Source organism: Gymnoscopelus microlampas (assembly GCF_963454915.1).
Source record: "Gymnoscopelus microlampas genome assembly, chromosome: 12".
NCBI classification, from domain to species: domain Eukaryota; kingdom Metazoa; phylum Chordata; class Actinopteri; order Myctophiformes; family Myctophidae; genus Gymnoscopelus; species Gymnoscopelus microlampas.
Window position 1 is genome coordinate 740859 of NC_139949.1, and position 21710 is coordinate 762568.

The 21710-nt window shown below is 38.8% G+C and overlaps 2 protein-coding genes across 6 annotated transcripts in view; both read left to right on the plus strand.

Moving 5' to 3' along the window:
• The window catches only part of arl10 (ADP-ribosylation factor-like 10), a 152867-nt gene that overhangs the window by 60143 nt on the left and 71014 nt on the right, over positions 1-21710 (plus strand). The gene's annotated exons all lie outside the window — the stretch shown is intronic.
• LOC311057538 (microfibrillar-associated protein 3-like) lies at positions 5176-17693 on the plus strand. 5 transcript variants are annotated; one of them, XM_084074516.1, is made up of 6 exons: positions 5176-5222; positions 9060-9207; positions 10489-10673; positions 11941-12076; positions 12675-12939; positions 14523-17693. In XM_084074516.1, the coding sequence occupies exons 2-6, from the start codon at positions 9104-9106 to the stop codon at positions 14838-14840; spliced, it is 1008 nt and encodes a 335-aa protein (XP_083930642.1). In that variant the 5' UTR covers positions 5176-5222; positions 9060-9103; the 3' UTR covers positions 14841-17693. The 5 variants fall into 5 exon arrangements, with proteins under 5 accessions (XP_083930642.1, XP_083930644.1, XP_083930641.1 ...); XM_084074518.1 differs by having other exon boundaries at positions 5188-5244; XM_084074515.1 differs by having other exon boundaries at positions 5189-5248.

Genomic DNA, 21710 nt, shown 5'->3' on the forward strand with positions numbered 1-21710 from the left:
ATATAAATGTGCTATATAAATGCTCTATAAATGCACCATTTACTATGAGAGTTTAAGCATTTAACATTAAAAAAGGTGCAAACCTTTTTTTAACATATTTGTATTTAATTGGATGCAATCATTAATCAAACTCAGAATGAACGCTTCATTTCATAATTTTAATAAAAGAAAATGTCCAAAATGTTTCCAAGGTAGAACTTTTCAAACGCAGCCAAATATGCATAAGTAATAAACTCACTTCTGTTATGATCCCTTCGATGGTCATAATGGTGTTTTCCTGCGAAACCTTGGCTTCTTTAATGGTGAGCTCTGGCACCGGTGGTTTAATGAACATCTCGGCCTTCTTCTCCAGGTGAGCAGGAACTGTGATGTCAGTCTTGTGACCCATCTTTGTGACTTTGCTGATGCGCGTAACCCTGACGGCATGACCATCTACAAGCAGACCTCTCAACATGTAGAAGTGTCCCTCTTCAATAATGTCATAAAATTGGTTCCCATGAACCGTGAGTTTAATAGCATCTGTGTCATCAGCAAAGCCCACATAAAACAAAAGTTTTTGTTCGTTTTCTTTTTCATAAGAGACTAGCTCAGATTTCTGGATCGCTTTTCCAATTACCACCTGACTCCCAAGGTAACCTGTGGCAAGCTCTTGGACAGTTTGCCTCTGAACATAAAGAGAGAGGATAAAATTATTTCAACCATAAAAAGGAATAAAGTCCACACACTGCATGCATGGTTCTCAGCTCTACTTGTTTGCTGTACAGCAATAAACAAGTAGATTGCTGTACAGCAATAACCAAGTGGAGTAGAGAACTTTATTCCTTTTTATTGTTGATCTGCCGTTTGTACAGCACCTGGATAATAAATATGTTGTAACTTAAAACATATGAATTTATGTGTGAGGAAGGTTGTAATGTTTCTTAGAGAAGATAAATCCTTACTCAGGGTTCAGAACTTGGGCGAGCATTAGAGAGAGAGAGAGAGAGAGAGAGAGAGAGAGAGAGAGAGTGTGAGAGAGTTTTTTTGGCTGAAAATGTAAACAAACAAACATAAAATGCTACGTCATGCGCACAAACACTTCTCTCCATTATGTTTGATGTGTCTGACCCTTACTGAAGAGAGAGAGAGAGAGAGAGAGAGAGAGAGAGAGAGAGAGAGAGAGTCGGTAGATAGAAATACTGTTCATATAAACAGAGCTTTCTGAACCTTCTCAAGTTATATTATTATTAGTAGTAGTAGTAGTAGTAGTAGTAGTAGTAGTAGTAGTAGTAGTAGTACAATTATTAATATAGCTGCAAGCAGCGATAATACGGGGCCAGGAGAGAGAAAGAAAATTCCTTTAACAGGTCAGTTCATGAAAGTCCTTGCGGTCTTGTTTCCAATGAGGGCCTGTGAGCAATTAGGGGTTAAGAGTCTTGCTCAGGGACAAATTTCATTGACACATTTGCTGACCTGGCCTGGAATCGTACCTGGGGCAACCAGAGCCTCTGGCTCCCTAGGCGGGCTCACTAACCACTCAGCTATGGCCGACCGTCTGAGAGAGAGAGAGAGAGAGAGAGAGAGAGAGAGAGAGAGAGAGAGAGAGAGAGAGAGAGAGAGAGAGAGAGAGAGAGAGAGAGAGAGAGAGAGAGAGAGAGAGAGAGAGAGAGAGAGAGAGAGAGAGAGAGAGAGAGAGAGAGAGAGAGAGAGAGAGAGAGAATAGATTGAAGAGAGAGAGACATGAAAACGGAATAGATTGAAGATAGAAACGGAATAGATTGAAGAGAGAGAGAGAGAGAGCCATGGAAACGGAATAGATTGAGTCATGTTTTTTGCAATTCAACTTAAATGAGTCTGCATCAAGTGAGGCTTGAACCGGCAACCTTGCGGTCGTGAGGCACTCTTAGGTAGCTGCAACACCACCTATAGTGCTATAGCTTTGTCCAGGCTGATATTGTCTGTTGAGGATCACAAACTCTTGCCTTCTGTCATGACCCAAGCCCCTGTTTCACTAACACTAAGATCACTCGTTCACAAACCATTTACCATTGAAGAAATTGTAAATCTCCTCAGAACCAAAACTAGTGAAAGTAGCCGATCTACAAGCTCACAAACCATTAAAAGTTGTCAGATTGTACATCGGCTATTTTCACAATGAAGTATGTTATACATTGAAAAAACATACTCTCATTGCTATCTGAAAAGTTGTGAGATTGTAGATCAGCTATTTTCACAATGTAATATGTAAAAAACACTCAATTAAGTATTTCATGTTATCTTTAACAATTGCAAATGTATTCATTGATAGTCATGTTGTGTGAAATGCAACTTAGATGAAGTCTGCACCAAGTGAGGCTTGAACCTGTGACCTTGAGGTTGTGAGACATACACTTAAGCGGGACGCTATTGGACCAACAGACAAACCTCTGAAAAAAGAGATCACACTGATCATACAGTTTCACGCAAATAGCTGAAAAATCCTGGCTTTAAGTGTTTTTCAAACTGCTCAAGATTGCGGACAATCTAAGGGCGGTGCTTACTGGTCAACGTGATAGATGTGTTCCTCATTAGTCAAGGCACATGTGTAAGCAGGTCTAATGGCTGTCGGCCAAACGAGGCATGACTTTTGCCTGTTTAAGTCAGACATTAAGGCTAAAAGGATAACACAATAAAGTCCTGACTTCTTTCCATTGTGGTCCTATGTATTCTTCAACATAGCGTAAAACAATAACCATAACACAGTACATCAACAAATACAAACACTATGCGTACAAAGGAGAAAACGTCAGAAGTTTAATGACACCTCCTTTCTATGGGAAATTATATTTACCCTTGTGGTCTCCTGATCGATAGTTTTTCAGGCTAATTTTGATAGAAACCAGTGATTCACATTTTTAATGGATGGTGCTAAAGGCCCCACTAAAGGCCCCACTTGTACACTTGTCCCTACAATGTCCTACACTTCTGAGATCATATTCTGTTGAGTTGACCTTATTCATTGTTTTAATGTCAAAATGATCTTTTCATTGCAACTTGCAAGTTTGCCATGGACACATATAAGACAAACAATGAAAATGAATCTACTTTTAAATGTTCATTCAAATCATATATAGAGATCTGGTCTTTGTTGCAGGGAATATCCACAATAAAAAGTCACAGCACAGATAATGTGTAAACAAACAAAACATTGATGATAGTGCTGTCAAACAAGTCTGAAGGTATGTATGCAATCTATGAAAATGTTGAATCTGCAACACAATTGTATACAATATGTAGTGTGGCCCTGCTTCGTCTCACTCTAAGCTTAGCTAAGGGGTCCTTGGCCTGAAAAACGCAGTCCAGCACTTGTAGCATATTGTGCAAAATGGGCCTCCCCAGCAAACTTTGAAAGCCAATCGTAATAAATCGGTATAGAAAAAAATATAACAGATACTTCTTGATCACATGACTACAGAGATAATGATAAAGATTGAATTCTACTACCTGGCCTGGCGGAGACCTGTGGTTAAAATAGAGACAGTTTTAACTACTTACAAAAAATGTTACAAAGATAGCAAGACTTAGACACCAAGCTCAGTTTATGCAATTTAATGCATGAACTGGATTGATAATAAATGTGTAACTTTTATTTGATTATTAGGTATCTGGGGTACGTTATTTGCTGCTGCAATACAATATGTAAGATGCTTCTTTTATTTTTGTTAGTTTTTTAGTCAATTGATGATGATAATAGCCATCATAATAACAACAAAATTCATCACAAAATATCAGTGGTGGAAAGTAACTCAGGTACATTTACTCAAGTACTGTACATAAGTACAATTTTGAGGTATGTTTTACTTCACAGGAGTATTTCCAATTTTCAGTACTTTTACTTCTACTTTAACATCTCAGAGGCAAATATTGTACTTTTACTCCACTACAATTATTTGAAAACTTTAGTTACTAGTTACTTTGTAGATATTGATTATTAATACAAAATATGCATTGACCACTTCAGCCCTATACATTCCGGCCATTTGAAAATCTGCTATTTTCAAAAGATTTCTTAAGTACATTTTGATACCAATACTTTTGTACTTTTACTCAAGTACATTTTGAATTCCGGACTTTCACTTGTAACAGAGTATTTCTACATTGCAGAATTGATACTTTTACTTAAGTAAAACATTTGAGTACTTTTTCCACCACTGCAAAATATACCTGGGCTGGACATAGGCTGTATGGGTTGTCACTACAGTAGCATGCTGCCATCTGTCGACGTGCGGTTTTCATTCACTCTAACTTCATCTCCATCAACCTAGCCATGGTTCACATGACGTTTCACATTTCTACATTCTACATAAACGTTCAAATTTCAAATATAAAGTGCTTACCCCACGACCATGGATGTAACAAGCTAAAACGACAGGGTCTAAGTACCCGTATTTTCCGTATTGTTCAATACAAAGCATTTTAATGCTATTGGTGGCCATTCTTTTCGAATTTTCTCCAATTCTTTCAACCACGAGACCCTATCGGTTGGAAGGTGTATTGTACTGTGGTACATTATACAAAATAAAATGAAAATGTATACATCAGAGAGAATGAAAAAATGACCGCCGATCAGATTAAAATGCTTTTTATTGAACAATACGGAAGATACGGGTACTTAGACTGGGGCGTTTTAACTTGTTACATCTGTGGCTTTAAAGTCAGCGCTTTGTATTTGAAATCTGAACGTTTATGTAGATGTATCAGTTGTAAATGTAAAAAAATAAATCGGAAACCAGGACTAAGTGGTTCCATGACTGTCATGGTATGACGGTCATGTTTCAGGGCTACCATCAGCATCAACCCAAACATGCAGTAGATTTTATAAACACACAAGACATGGCGATAATAAAACCTGATTTTCAGATGAACACACGCTAAACAAACAAAACAAAACGACAGGACTAGCTGTTGTCTTTTAAACATGTATTATTTACAGATTTCCACCACGCCCATTGATGAGAAACAAGGAAGTACCGATCAATTCAACTTTGGCACGTTGCACATCCGGTTTAGAGCGGATACGGAAATTATCTCCGTGCTTGTATGTATGTGATTGTTGAAATGACCGGATACCGTAGGCGGGCTTTAGACCGGATGTGAGCATGGAGTAGTGAATAGAAACCAGGCTTGAAAACTTGGTGACGTGAGTTAAGGAAGTAACTGCAGGCTGCAGCCACAACCTGAATCACAACCACTCCGACAGAAAGGTAAAGACATGACCCTGCTATTGTAAGTAAGTAAGTAAGTACATTTTATTTATAAAGCACATTTCAAAACAAGGTTACAAAGTGCTGTACAATGGAGCATGATTAAACAAAATTAACACGATAACAACAGAGTATAAAGCTATTGCTTGTCATTACTTTAATATGAAGTAATCCTGTCTATTAGCTTTAATATCATCATATTTAGTGTATATTGTAATGTAATTCCACATGTTTATTTGCTAACACTGAAAGTAACAGGTGCACAGGTTAATGTAATTCTGAGAGGATGCAAATGTAACCAAATTGTCTACAAATGGATACATTAACAGCCAGTGGTGGAAAGTAATTAAGTACATGTACTTAAGTACAATTTTGAGGTATTTTTACTTTACTGGAGTATTTCTAATTTTCAATACTTTTACTTTTACTCCACTATACATCTCAGAGGCAAATATTGTCCTTTCAATACCCACTTCAGCCCTATATACATTTCAGCCTTTTGAAAATAGCAGATCTACAAGCTCACATCGCAACGCATTGTATACTACTTAATACTTTTGTACTTTAAGTACATTTTGATACCAATACTTTTCTACTTTTACTCAAGTGAATTTTAAATTCCGGACTTTTACTTGTAACAGAGTATATCTACATTGCCGTATTGATACTTTTACTTAAGTAAAATATGTGAGTACTTTTTCCACCACTGATTAACAGTGAGGATTTAAGGTAAAAAGGTACAACATGACCCAACAGGTGCACAGTAACATCTGTTCATTTACAGGTGCTGATATTTTTGATTAAAATAAGTGATACACAACTCTATATTAAGATAGTAATCATTGCTATAGTGTTTGTTTAGTAACAGTGTTAAATAGCTCTATATTGTGATTGTAATCATGATAGAGTGTTTGTAATCATTGCTGTAGAGCCTTTACCTATACAACAATTGCTATAGCGTGTTTGTTCAGTAACAGTGTTAAATAGCTCTATATTGTGATAGTAATCATTGCTATAGAGCAGGGTGGGCAACTTTGATGATGGAGAGGGCCACTATATTTCCACGCTCACTCCAGGGGGCCACATTGCATATGCTGTCGGGAAGACACGTCTTATCTCTGTATTTTAACTTTTTTTCGTAAATGAATGCCGTAGGCCTACTTTGCCATTCTAAAAATTAAAATAAATGCCGATCTACAAGCTCAAAACATGTCGCAGTGCGACGCGTTTTGACCTTGTAGATCTGCTATTTTTGCTATTTTTGAATAGGAATCCTGAATTTTCTTTTGCTATTTTTTATTGGAATCCTGAAAAGTAACATTTTTATTTCATTTCAAATGCATTTTTTAATACTTATGCTTATACCTTATGAACTTAAATACAAATACATTGGACATAAAAAAGACAATAGAATTTTAATACTAGTCATGAAGCTACTAATATAGACTGAAGTAATTAAAGCGGGTCATGTTTGCATGTTTAGAATTGTAACAGCTGAAATCAACAATATATCAGTGTTCCGATATTAACCTGCAGGCCACATTAAGTGAAGGTGGGGGCCGCATGTCTCTCCATCTCTTTAATAAATAGAAGATACATTTTCAGTTTGGGATACCAAATTCAACCAATCAGGAGAGAGAATGTATACAGAACACAGGATAAACAAGCTTGATGAACACAATTAAATTGAAGCTGATGTTCTCTCTCCTGATTGGACAAATTTGTTGTCCTGCCCCAAATTTAATATGGTTTTGGTTATCCATGTTAATTTGGTTATCCATTTGGTTACAGTGAGTTACAAATAGATACATTTACCCATTAAGACCAGGAACGCATCTGTGTCATTTTTAGATTTATTTGGCTATTCAAAAATAGTAGATCTGCAAGCTCATAGCGCGGCACTGAGTCACTAAAGTCACTAAAATCGTGAAAATGTGTGCAAATCTTTGAATATATATTGTTTTAAAGTGAACATTTTAACTCAAATCGTTGCTTCTGGTGGATTCTACAAATGTCTTCTAAATCCTAAAAATCCTAAAAACGTATGTTTCAATGTCAGTGGTCTTCCAGCTTTTTGCATGTCAAGGACCCCCCCAAAATGATATGTATTTGGCCGTGGACCCCCATCTCAAAATATTTTGTTCCAGTGACCCCTAGAAGCAAAGATTTGAGTTAAAATGTTTGCTTTAAAAGAATATATATATATATATATATATATATATATATATATATATATATATATATATATATATATATATTTTTTTTTTTTTTTTTTTTTTTTTTCTTTTTTTTTTTCTTTTTTTTCTTCTTCTTTTTTTCAAAGATTTGCACCAATTTTCACTATTTTTGAATTACACAGATGTGTTCCCGATCTTAATGGGTTAACACAGTTTGACTGTTGGGAAGTGTCTTCTGATGTGTTCATTTAATAATTTTATTATTTTATATATCATTGTAAATGTTTTTTGACATAAAGTCTATATACATACTGTATATATCATTTATTAATTTCATAGGTGATAGATGTATGTTAATGTATTTTATTCGCTGTTGACTGAACTACGGTTATGTTAAAGGGATATTTCACTTTCAAAAAAACTTTTGGTCATTTTATGGTCTACTCAGGCCCTTGTGAACCCCCCAGACAGTTTTTAAGTTGCTTGATTCAGTATTTAGATATTTGATATTCATTTTATCAGCCACGCCCCCTTCCTATACAAACCCATTGTAACTTCAAACTCAATTTTTAACCCGTTTAACCATCAAAAACACCCGTCCTTGGTTCTGGTGACTCACCCTGCCCTCCTAATGCGTGAGAGGGCCGTGTTTTTTTGATAACTTTTTTCATTTATTTTTAATATATTTTTTTTTAAATGAAAAAATTAAATACAAAAAAAATATACAAAAATACAATGGGTTTGTATAGGAAGGGGGCGTGGCTGGCAAAATGAATATCAAATATCTATATACTGAATCAAGCAACTTAAAAACTGTCTGGGGGGTTCACAAAAGCCTGAGTAGACCATAAAATGACCAAAAGTTTTTTTGAAAGTGAAATATCCCTTTAACTCAGTCAGAACCATTGCAGATCCCTAGTGTCAAACTCTTTGTCTATTTTGTTTTATTTTATATGTCCTTTCGCATCTCTCTACTCTTAACATTCTTACTGCTGGTTGATCTTTGTTTTCAAAGATGTAAGTTAAAGAATAATGAATAATTTATTTTTTATTTTATTACATTTTTGCATTATTTCACAATTTTTAAAGAGCCAATGTAAATACATATTAAAGTGGTTCAACTGATTTTGATGCTATATTAGCTCATTTTGCCGGGGACCCCCTGGAACGCCCCAAAGGACCCATGGGGGTCCCCAAACCCCACTTTTAGAACCACTGTCATCTAAGATCGTGTTTCGCAACCTTTTCAGGCCGTGACCCCCCCAAATAATCATATTTGAACTGGGGACCCCCCTAGATAATCCTATTTGAACTGGAGACCTCCCTCAATAATCGTATTTTAACAGGGGACCCCCCACCCTGACAAGCACTTGGAATTGTAGGAGTTGAGGCATTGCATTTAGTTTGACTCGGTTCCACAGATAAATATTGTGAAAAAAAAAGTTAGACCAGTTTTTATAGTATAGTTTGTTGATTACTTTTGATGCAGTAATGGTGTGTTTTCTTGTCTTTTTTTAAGTATTCAAAATGCCCCCCTAAATCATGTGGAGACCCCCCTGGGGGTCCCGACCCACAGGTTGAGAACCACTGTCATGTAAGATGACGCAATAGAGACGTAGAATGTCGAACGTAACGACCTGTTTCTTTTCCTGTCTGACAGGTTTGTCCAGCACTAAGACATGAACCTTTAGTTGAGACTCCAACATGCTGCTAAGCAAACGGCTGCCGAGAAACGTCCTTCTACTCTATCTATCCGTCCTGTGTGGACATTCTGGACAAACGGCGGCCCTCGGAACCGCTCCGAACCGGTAGGCCTCCTGTCACAATTATTAATTTCATAACCGCCCGGCCACCGTCAGTCGTTTCTTTGTATTATTTTTAAGGTATCTGCCAGTGGTGTAAAGTAACTAAGTACATTTACTCAAGTACTGTACTTAAGTGAAATGTTTAGGTACTTTTACTTTACTGGAGCATTTCCAATTATCTGTACTTTTACTTCTACTCCACTACATCTCGGAGGCAGATGTTGTACTTTTACACCACTACAATTATTTGACAACTTTAGTTACTAGTTACTTTGCAATTATTACATTATGAAACATACATTAACCACTTTAGCCCTATTCTATACCTAGGCTATTTGAAAATAGCAGATCTACAAGCTCACAACGCATCTGTGAGCTTGTAGATCTGCTATTTGTTCAGTGCCAAAAACAATTACATCATTAAAGGAGCTATAGTCAGGATTGTGACTTGATTATTAGTTATTACATTCAGTTTTTACTTTGTGTGTAATTGAGTATAGTGCGACATCTAATGGCTGAATGTTGCTGTAGCCTCTTCTCCTGACTAATAAAGAGAGTATAATTATAAAGTATAAGTATAAATCTGCTATATTCACCGCTTATCAAATAATCTACGGTAGATAGATAAAAACAAATTTGGTCTGACAACAATCGAAATAATTATAACACTTTTTTTTTTACAATCAAATGATCTTGTTTGTGGAAAACCTTTATTTAAAAAAAAAAGTTTTGTTTTCATACAAATGTTCCCTATATCAGTGGTTCTCAAACTGGGGTCTGGGGACCCCCAGGGGTCCTTGAGGAGTCAAAGGTCTGTAACTCTGTGAGGGGACAAATGGAAACAAATCCATTTGTGCTTGTCACTATCATGTTGAACACATTAAGAGTGATCATGACATATTTTATCATCTTTTAATATGATAAAAAGTGCACTGTAGTGTCTTCTTTATTGTACATGTCCATGACTATTACACTTTTATAAACAATGAACAATTAATAACTAATAATAACCTATATCCCATCATAATAACTAACTAAATTGTTGTTAAACTAAAACTGAACAAATGATCCATCTTTGTGTGCTTGCTTAGAGTATAATCACTGATTTTGTGTTGTCTTATGTGTTGTACTTTGGTCTGGTTGATATTTAGTTTTTCTGTTATCTGTATGTTTACAGTATATTGTACTGCTGTCTTTGGGACCCCCTCGAAAACGAGATGCTGCACCTCAAGGGGTTATTCCTAATAAATAATTCAATATATATATATATATATATGTGGGCAGGAATGGCTCGGTGTCCAGTGTGTCCAGTCTGCCCAGTCTGCCCAGTGGGCCCAGTCTCCCGGTTGCGAGGAAGATGGTGGTGAAGGAAGGAGCCAACGCCCTCATCCATTGCAATGTGAGCGGAGAGCACAACCACTTCCGCTGGTTTGACCCTAAAGGTCGCGACCTGGAAGAGAAGAGTGGAGGTAAACTAACTCTCTCAAACCTTACATAGACACACCCTTTTTTCTGTTGTTAAAATGGAGGCAAAACATTACCTGAACACGACCTGAACACGACAGACAATACAATACAATACATCCATGCCAACACTGTGTGTGTGTGTGTGTGTGTGTGTGTGTGTGTGTGTGTGTGTGTGTGTGTGTGTGTGTGTGTGTGTGTGTGTGTGTGCAAATTACTAGGTGAGTTCTAGACCGGATCAGATGGCTTTGTTTGATCCTCTTCAACATTGGTTCTCAAAGTGGAGTCCGGGGACCCCCAGGGGTCCGTGGGCGGGGGGGAGTAGCAGATCTACAAGCTCATAGCGCGGCACCGAGTGCCACGCTATGAGCTTGTATATCTGCTATTTTTGCAAAATCTTGAAAATGTGTGCTAATCTTTGAATATAATATTTGTTTAAGCGAACATTTGTTACTCAAATCTTTGCTCCTGCGGGTCCCTGGAACAACATATCCTTGAGAACCACTGCTCTATAAAGTCTGATTGACACAATTGCAATGAACCGGACCCTGATTCAGACTTTTCAATATAGGACCATGGTCTTCTTCGTCGATCCGCACCGGAGTTTGAATGTGCACTCACACCTCTCCCAACGAACAAGCGGAACATGGTCCCTTTTTAACCCATTAAGACCGGGAATATACAAGCTCATAGCACGGCACAGAGTGCCGCGCTATGAGCTTGTAGATCAGCTATTTTTTGTATATCTCGAAAATGTGTGCAAATCTTTGATTTCTGCGATTTTTCAAAAATAGCAGATCAACAAGCTATATATATATATATATATATATATATATATATACAAGCTCATAGCGCGGCACTCTGTGCTGCGCTATTAGCTGGTATATCTGCTATTTTTGAATAGCCAAAAGAAATCTAATATGACAGAGATGCGTTCCCGGTCTAAATGGATTAAACAAACCAAACAGTCCTGGCGTGAACAAGTCCTTGGAATCTGTGTTGTTTGGTTCTCCCCGTCTAGGTGGACCTGTTTATTGTACATATTTCTTGTTTTTCATACCAGTAACCTGTAAGCTGACTGTAGCCCTATGACGTTCTGCATAGTAGTGTATATCTGTCTGTTTTCTTAAATGTCATCATGATTTGAGTGCGTGGGGATCTCATTTTAAATAGGCCATTGTGCTTTTAGTTTAGAGGACCTTGTATTGTTAACTGTAATTCCATGTATCGTTTCCATGTCTTACTAAATAAAGTACTTCAATCAATCAAAAGGTGGGAAGTGGCAGGTCCAGGATCAGGGGGTCCTCAACATCACCGCCGTGTCCTTCGAGGACCGCGGACGCTACACCTGTGTGGCCTCGCTGACCCGGCCTTCCAACTCCTCCGAGCAGAGCGCCTCCAACCACAGGTCAGCTTTCTGTCCCTGGAATTCAGTGGTGCAAAGTAACAAAGTACATTTAAGTACTGTACTTAAGTACAATTTTGAGGTATTTTTTACTTTACTGGAGTATTTCCAGTTTTCAGTACTTTCACTTCTACTCCACTACATCTCTTGAGGCAAATATTGTACTTGTACTCCACTACAATTATTTGAAAACTTTAGTTACTAGTTACTTTGTAGAGTTAGAGTATTATTACAAAATATACATTAAAGCTCGCAACGCGTCACGCTGCGACGTTGTGAGCTTGTAGATCTGCTATTTTCACCGAGCGCAACCAAACATAAAATGACTTGTCTTTTAGTTCTACTGGATCTCTTCTCTACTAGTCCCTCACTAACATTTTAGTCTAGTTTTTATTTGTTGACGAAATTGTCAATATATTTAGTCTTAGTTTTAGTCATCGTAGCTTAGTTTTTATTTCGTTTTTGTTAGTGAAAAAAGGTAGTCGACGAACATTTTTCATCATAGTTTTAGTCGACGAAATCAACACTGGGGTAAAGCACATAGAATTGCCTTTGTCGTTGAAACGTGCTAACGCTAACGAACCATGCCTCTCACCCACAGCTACTACGCGGTGGTGGTGCGCGTGGCGTACACGGAAGGCGGCGGCCTGGGCCTCTACTACGTGACGGTGTGCCTGGTGACGTTCGCCGTCACGATGTCGCTCGGCCTGTCGCGCCTCTGCACGATGGGCGGCCACCTGAAGGAGACGGAGCGCGCCGTCAACGACTTCTTCCGCACGGAGGGCGTGGAGAAGCTGCAGAAGGCCTTCGAGCTGGCCAAGAGGATCCCCATCCTCACCTCCGCCAAGACGCTGGAGCTCGCCAAGGTACAACGCTATAGCCGCTAACCCAGTGGTCACAATTTTTATTTTAGTAAAAGTATCGATACCGCAATGAAGAAATACTCTGTTACAAGTAAAAAGTCCGGTAAAAGTTAAAAAAAAAGTAATGGCATCAAAATGTACTTAAAGTACCAAAAGTTGAAAGTACCGATTGTGCAGAATTTCCCATTTCACAAGTTTTCAAATGTATAAAATGTAGGCCTGACTATAGGCAACACCAAAATAATATTTGATATACTGTATATATATTATATAATATTTTATTTTCTTTGGCATGATTCGACTGAGATTGGCTGCCAATCTCTCAGTCGAATCATGCAAAAAAGATGTTAGGCTTTAGGATATACTTGGTTTCTCCCAATAAATCATGATGTATATCCTATTTTTGGCAAACTATTAGTTAATTAGTATAACAAATTAGGCCTATCTTTCAGTCGAATAATAAAAAAACTCCCCTCGACTGATTAGTCGACTATTCGAATAATCGAGGTCAGGCCTAATAAAATGTATTAAAATCTTTTGAAAATAGCAGATCGGCTATTTTCAAATGGCCGGAATGGGCTGAAGTGGGTAATGGGCAAAAATCTACAAAGTAACTAAAGTTTTCAAATAATTGTAGTGGAGTAAAAGTATTATTGCCTCTGAGATGTAATGGAGTAGAAGTAAAAGTATGGAAAATTGGAAATACTCCGGTTAAGTAAAAAATACCTCAAAATTGTACTTAAGTACAGTAAATGTTCTCAAAGTGTGGTCCGGACTAGTTCATATTAATTAGTTCAAATAACAAAAGTTTAACCATTTTAACCCCTATATACATAGGATATTTGTAAATAGCAAATCTACAAGCTCACAACGCGTCACATCGTGACGCGTTGTGAGCTTCAAAGTCTATATTGAAAATATAAAAGTAAAACATTTAACAACGCATATTTTGGAAGGGGGGGGGGCACAAAATCTTTTCAGATGGGGGTCCTTGACATTAACGCATTAAGACCAGGAACGCATCTGTGTAAAAATTTATTTTAGCTAAAAAAGCATTATTTTATACTTCTACTTCAAAAATAGCAGATCTACAAGCTCATTGAGCTTGTAGATCTGCTTTCGAAAAACTGTGAGAATGTGTGCAAATCTGTGAATATATATGTATATTCTTTTTAAGCGAACATTTTTAACTCAAATCTTTGCTACTGGGGGGTCCCTGGAACAAAATATTTTGATATGGGGGTCCGTGGCCAAATACATATAATTTTGGGGGTTCTTGACAATTATGATAAAGTTTGAGAACAACTGATACAGAAAAATCCATATGAATTCATATCTAGTGGTGGAAAGTAACTAAGTACATTTACTCAAGTATTGTACTAAAGTACAATTTTGGAGTATTTCCAATTTGCAATACTTTTACTTCTACTCCACTAAAAAGGCAAATATTGTACTAATACTCCACTACAATTATTTAAAAACTTAAACACACGTTCTGCTATTTTAATACTTACACATAATGATACCTTGTGAAACGGGATATTCTGCATAATGAGCACTTTTACTTTTGTTACTTTTTGCTGCAGGTGACCCAGTTCAAGACCCTGGAGGTGGCGCGCTACATCGAGGAGCTGGCCAGGAGCATCCCCCTGCCCCCGATGCCTCCCCTAAACCTCCTGACCTGCGGGGCCGTGGCCTCCCCATCCTCTGGGGAGGCGTGGCGGCGGGGGGAGGAGGACGAACAGGAGGCCATGACGAAGGCCATCGGTCCGCCGGACCCTGGAAGCAGCGTGGCTGTGGAGGTCTCTGTCCACGTCGAGACCCCCATGACCCCCATGACCCCCAGCACTTCCTCCTCGTCCGCAGGGCCAGGAGCTGAAGAGCACGGGAAGGAGGAGTGTTGATTGATTGATTGATTGATTGATTGATTGAATACTTTATTATCCCATTAAGACCGGGAACGCATCTGTGTGTAATTTTTAGATTTCTTTGGTTGATCAAAAATAGCAGATCTACAAGCTCATTTTAGATCTCCTGTTTTAGAAAAAAAATGAAAATGGGTGCAAATCTTTTAATATATATATATTTTTTTCAAAGCGAACATTTTAACTCAAATCTTTGCTTCTGGGGATTCTACACATGTCTTCTAAATCCTAACAGGTTTTTTCATTCCTTTCTTTTTTTTTGTTTTACTTATGTTATATCAGTGGTTCTCAAACTTTATCATGCCAAGGACCCCCAAATTATATGAATTTGGCCACGGACCCCCATCTCAAAATATGTTGTTCCAGGGACCCCAAGAAGCAAAGATTTGAATTAAAAATGTTCGCTTTAAAAAATATATATTCAAAGATTTGCAAAATAAATCCAAGATTTAAAAAGAAAATGGCAGATATACAAGCTCATAGCTCATATCGCGGCACAGATTGCCGTGCTATGAGCTTGTATATCTGCAATTTTTTAATAGCCAAATAAATCTTGACACAGATGCGTGCACGGTCTTAAAGGGTTAACATGTTTGTTAACAGTACAGGTAGAAGGATAACACAAAAAGCTCCATGGGCCAATTCATCAGTAATACCTAATATCGTCGCTGTGGGGTGGAAGTCAAAAAACGTTATTTTTTATTATTATTATTATTTAAAAAAACCTGAGGCGTTGTGAGTTTGTAGATCTGCTATTTTCACTACTTTTGTGCAAGTAGGGCATTGATTTATGAAAAAACTAAAAGTTGAAATATGGAGATTTCTGTCCGACAGTGATGATATACTATACAATATAATGCAATACACAACTATACAATACAATATACAACAATACAATACAATACACTACATATTGTAATAAAACTCAGTTGCATCAAAAGGTATATGTACAGGGAAAGGAGGCGTTCACAGAGTTCATGTGTATTTTGAGGCCAGCCATTCTTCTGGGGTTCGTTTTGAGTTGAGGGTAAGGGAGTGGAGAGCATCTCTGTCATTTTTTATTTATTTATTTGGCTATTAAAAAATAGCAGATCTACAAGCTCTGTAGGTCTGCTATTTTTTTGAAAAATCGTGAACACTTTTGCAAATCTTTGAATATATATATATATATATATATATATATAAAGATTTAGAAGACATTTGTAAAGATTTAGAAGACATTTGTAGAAAAGATTTGACTTACAAATGTTTGCTTTCGAAATATATATATTTAAAGATTTGCACAAATGTTCACGATTTTTCAAAACGATAGCAGATCTACAAGCTCATAGCGCGGTATAGCTGCTATTTTTTTGAATAGCAAAATAAATCCTAAAATGACACAGATGCATTCCCCGGTCTCAATGGATTCATCTGAAATCTGAAATGCGATGCTGAGCCGATGGGAGAAGGAGTACTCCTCTATGTCTTTACTAGGGATGTGTACGGTTGCCAACTACCTGAAATTCAATAAGAGACATCCGGCCGGCAGGGTTGCCAGATCTGCTTATTATAATTTCCCCGCAAGATCTTATTTGAAAATAGCCTATCTACAAGCTCACAAATGCGACGCGTTGTGAGCTTGTAGATCTGCTATTTTCAAATAGCTGATGTATATGTTAAAGTGCTCACGTGGCCCATAGTCGCTTCTTTTAGGCTGGTTTTCCTAGACCTGGTTGCTTGTTTCTCTCACAGGATCTGGCAACACTGCCGGCCGGGCGTCCCTTATTTCTTTCTAAGAAAAATAAGGGACGCCCAGAAAAAGATCAAATCTCACTGTATACTGTATGTTCAGTTTACTGAACAAGCTGAGCTTGTAAATCGTTTATTTTTTAGCTAAGAGATTTGGTGCAGTCAGAAAAAAAGCTGTCCAAGTACAGAGACAACTCAGGTCCAGTATACTAAGTCTAGAGGGTTTAAGAAGTGGTTAAAACCTATATTATAATATATGTACTGTAGCTGTTTGAACTTGTAACATGTAAGGGACGATTCTGTATTTCAAGGGACAGTTGGCAACCCTAGGGGATCGTTCACTTTTATCGATTTAGATCCCACTATCGATTATGTTCTATTATTGGTAGCTGTTGACAAATAGGCTCTATGCAGAGCAGCCATATCTCTTCCTTACTTCCTTCATGGGTGTTACCGATTATAATGAAGGCTCTGCTCCATTCTGGTCTAATCTCTCAAGAACAGATTCAGAGTCGAATGCAAAAGTGAAAAACGCTGGGGGCGCTGTTTTTCCTTTTTATTTGACTTGGGATCCCAGATTGATTGAGGTCAAACCGAGTCAGGGTGCTGATATTGTGCATGTTGGCACACTGGTCCAGGGACCCTCATGTTTTCCTCCAAATGGGACCAAATCCATTTGTACACTCTTACTGTTATGGGGTCCTTGAAAGAAATGTTGGAGAACCACCACTAAACTAAATGGAACATAGCCTTAATTATATCACTGGTAACACCAAGGAAGTAAGGAAGAGGCCCAATTTCTTTCCAATATGGCTGCTGTGCGTAGAGAGCATATTGGTGCTAATCCGGGGCAATTTCATTTTTTTTACGTAGACAATCAAAAGTAGAGCAACTAAGACCAAAGTCTGCCGATGAATCAATCGTTGGACTATGATGGGGACAGCTCTATCTCTCTATATATATATGCCATATTATGTAATACATCTACTGTGGTACTCTGAATCCGCTGCTGTTGTGAGATTAGACGTGTTCATGTTTACTATAATAAACCAAGAGCTGTTTACTTGAATTGTTTCAGTTCCAGCCAAATGGATGATTGTACTAATTTCTGGAGTTTTTTTGTTTATTTTGTTGCCACATTGATATAATTGGATTGTGTTATTTTTACTGTAAGATGTGTATTAATGCTTCATTCCCATTAAGCCATGGGTCTTCAACAGGTGTCTGGGACTAATTACTACTGTGGGGTTGCCAAATCTTTGTGTTTTTCTTTCTCTGTTTTTTTACATTAATCACATGAACCCTAGCATCAATATTCTTTTTTTATTTGTATTTTTTTTTTAGAGTAGCCAATCGTTTTTTTACCCCTTTTTCTCCCCAATTTAGTTGTTATGCCAATTAATTCCTCCCCACACACATTTCACTGCTGTTGTATCCTACTGACTCACCTGCCAGTGAGGAGCCCCCACCAGGAGGACATAGAGCCTTCGTCCTACTCCTCCCGCCCAACACTCCCCGCTGACAGGTGCCGCCCCAGCCTATAGGAGTATGTGCAGTGACCATTATCACCCTCCCCGCCCGTCTTCCCTCGCCCGAACACGGGCCAATTGTGTTTGTGTAGACGCTCGACAAAGCCGGATGTACCACGGTGGATTTGAACCCCACAACCTGGTACCACTGCGCCACCCGAGTACTGCATCAATATTCTGAGGGGAACATTTGCCAAAAGATAGCAGATCTACAAGCTACAAGCTGTATGTACGATGGCGTAGTCAGCATGGCACAACGCGGACGGCCGATGGCGTAGTCAGCACGGCACACGTGGACTGAAACCCCCAGCAGGAACCTGAGAAGTGGGAGAGAGAAGGAGGGAGAGGGAGAGACGGGGAGAGAGAGACAGACAGGGAGGGTCGTAGAAGGAGAAAAGAGAGGAGTGGTGGAAGCACAACCTGTGGAGGTGAAAGGGGTGGTGGAGGGATGCTGAAAACGTTATGAGCTTGAGTACGGATGTACGAAAGCGAATAAGGGGTTTCTGGGTAGTTTTGACAGGGTATAAATAGCGCCAGGTAGATTGGTGTGTGGGCGGAGTAAAGTTGTGTTTCTCCGCCTCCTGAACATCTGTTGTTCCAACGCCATTTCACTAGGCAAAGAAAACACACCTTTATGGACGTTTATGGGTTTTTATTGAATAAAATGGAATGGAATGGAATTAGATAAAGTAATGTAATGTGATGTAATGTAATATAGTAATAATAATGGAATGGAGGGGTGGAGGGTTCCGGGGGAGGGTCGCCGACCCTGGAGTCTTTGGGGAGGAGGTCGTTAGCGTAGTCGCACGGCACACGCGGATGTCAGCACGGCACACGTGGACTGAAACCCCCAAAGAGAGACAAAAGGGCAACTATTTGATCATGATACTGACCATGATAATGGCATGATACTGACGTGAAACTGACAATGATACTGATGGTATCATTGCGGAGAGTGCTGTGGGGCAAGAGCGCTGCGCAGAGCATTATGGGGGCGAGAGAGCTGCGGAGCGCACTGTGGAAACTCCGAGGCGGGAGCCTGTTGGAGTGGAATGATACTGACATGATACTGACCAAGATAATGACTATGGTACCAACATGACACTGACGTGATGTTGGACGTGATACTGACATGATACTGACAATGATATTGACAATGATACTGACGGTATCATTGCGGAGAGCTCTGTGGGGCGAGAGTGTTGCGGAGCGCAATGGGGCGAGAGCGCTGCGGAGAGCGCTGCGGGGCGAGAATGCTGTGGGAGTAAGGGGTTTCTGGGTAGTTCTGACAGGGTATAAATAGCGCCAGGTAGATTGGTGTGTGGGCGGAGTAAAGTTGTGTTTCTCCGCCTCCTGAACATCTGTTGTTCCAACGCCATTAAAGTAAAAAAAATACCTCAAAATTGTACTTAAGTACAGTACTTGAGTACATAGACACTTTACACTGCACTGCCCTACAGCAACAAGAATTAAAGTACTCATACACATCTCTACACAAAAAAGACTACTCCAGATGGGTTCGCATTACAAATTAATGTGTATAGCAAGCAGTATCAACTGTTATATGTTATTCATAGAGCGCTTTTCTAGGTACTACAATGCATTTGAATGAACCAATTTAGACCGGGAACGCATCTGTGTCATTTTTAGATTTCTTTGGCTATTCAAAAATAGCAAATATACAAGCTATGAGCTTGTATATCTGCAATTTTTTTTTTTATCGTGAAGATTTTTGCAAATCATTGAATGTATATATATTTTTAAAGCAAAAAAAATTACTCAAATCTTTGCTTCTGGGGGTCCCTGGAACAGCATATTTTGAGATGGGGGTGCGCAGCCAAATACATATCATTTTGGAGGTCCTTGACATGAAATTATTTTGGGAACCACTGATATAGAAACATACGTTTTTCCCCAAAAAAATACTGTTGGATTTAGAAGACATTTGTAGAATCTTTGCTTCTGGGGGAGAAGCAAAGATTTGAGTTAAAAATGTTATATTCAAAAACAATGTATATATTCAAAGATTTGCTAAAATGTTCATGATTTTTCAAAGAAAATAGCCCAAAGAAATCTAAAAATGACACAATGGGTCAAAATTTATGAATTTCCTTAATTCCTTGTAATGAACACTACAAGGAATATTGTGGAATTACGTAGCCTGGGATCCAGCCTGATTCGCTACGTTCGGCGGACTTTTTTCTCTCTCTCCCGTAGAGGAGAGAAAAAAAAGTCTGCCGAACGTAGCGAAGCAGGCTGGATACCAGGCTAGGAATTACGGGCATTACACAAAACTGTGGGAAGGCGGTGTCATTGCTTACAATGATTCTACAGCAGGGGTTTTAAACCGGGGGTCCGGGGATCCCTAGGCGGTCCTCAGAGCAACTCTATGGGGTCCGCCAAATCTCAGTGTGATAGGATTTTTTTTTTTTTTTACATTAACCACTTCACAACCCTAGCATTTTTCTGAGGAGAACTTTAGCCAAAAATAGCAGATCCACAAGCTCCAGGTGGGGACGCGTGCGTCTACAAGCTCACATCAGTGTGCGTGCCGTGCGCGTGTCTATCTGTAATATTATAGTCCAAACTCCTTTGTGGTATTTATTTGTCACTGTACATATGCATGCATACACAGTGAAATGAGGTATCTGTATTTAACCCATCCTAAGTAACAGGAGCAGTGGGCGGGGGCAGAGGGGTCCCTGAGAAAGACCTCGACACACTGCTGAGGTTTGGAGTCCAACCGGGGACGTTTGGTTCCCCTTCCTAGGCGAGCTCTCTGACCATGCAGCTACGGCCACTCTAATGGTGGAATGTAAACTAAGTACTTTTACTCAAGTACCACACTTAAGTACAATTTCGAGGTATATGTACTTTACTTGAGTATTTACAATTTCCAATACTTTTACTTCTACTCCACTACATCTCGGTTCCACATATTGTACTTTTACTCCACTACATTTATTTGAAAACTTTAGTTACTAGTTACTTTGCAGATTTAGATTATTATTACAAAACCTGCATTCACCACTTCAGCTCTGTATACATTTCAGCCCAGATTTTTATACATTTGAAAACTTGAAATGGGACATTCTGCATAATGAGTACTTTTACTCACTTTTGCTACGTTTTGATGGCAATACTTTTGTACTTTCATTCAAGTCAATTTTGAATTCCAGACTTTTACTTGTACCTCTTGGGCGGAATCTGCCAATGCTTTGTCAATGTAAATGCGTGGATTCACGCAAGAGCGGATCTTTCCGCCTGTCGTGCAGACTTTGTGTTTATCCGCTCTACACGACTTGTCCATTTGAAGCATAAAGCTGCTGGAGGCAGGAGCTGATTTTCCCCCTTTGTCCAATCGGGTGAGTCGAAGGCGGACCGTCCCAAGACTCAGGAAGCACCATGGTGCTCAAGGCAGAAGGCGGTGCGGGCTACGGGGCACCTGATTCGGATGCTATCAATGCACTGAATGGGACATTATCACCTTTTATTAGACCATTGAATGGGTGAAGTAGGCGACCTACTTACCTACCCATGATTTATCAGACCATTCATTGCGTGTTATCAAGACATACTGACCTACCAA

Coding starts and splice junctions, on each gene's coding strand:
- LOC311057538 (XM_084074516.1), top strand. CDS start 9,104: ATGCTGCTAAGCAAACGGCTGCCGAGAAACGTCCTTCTACTCTATCTA. Junction 9,208..10,488: donor CTCGGAACCGCTCCGAACCG/GTAGGCCTCCTG, acceptor ATATGTGGGCAG/GAATGGCTCGGTGTCCAGTG. Junction 12,077..12,674: donor CAGAGCGCCTCCAACCACAG/GTCAGCTTTCTG, acceptor TCTCACCCACAG/CTACTACGCGGTGGTGGTGC.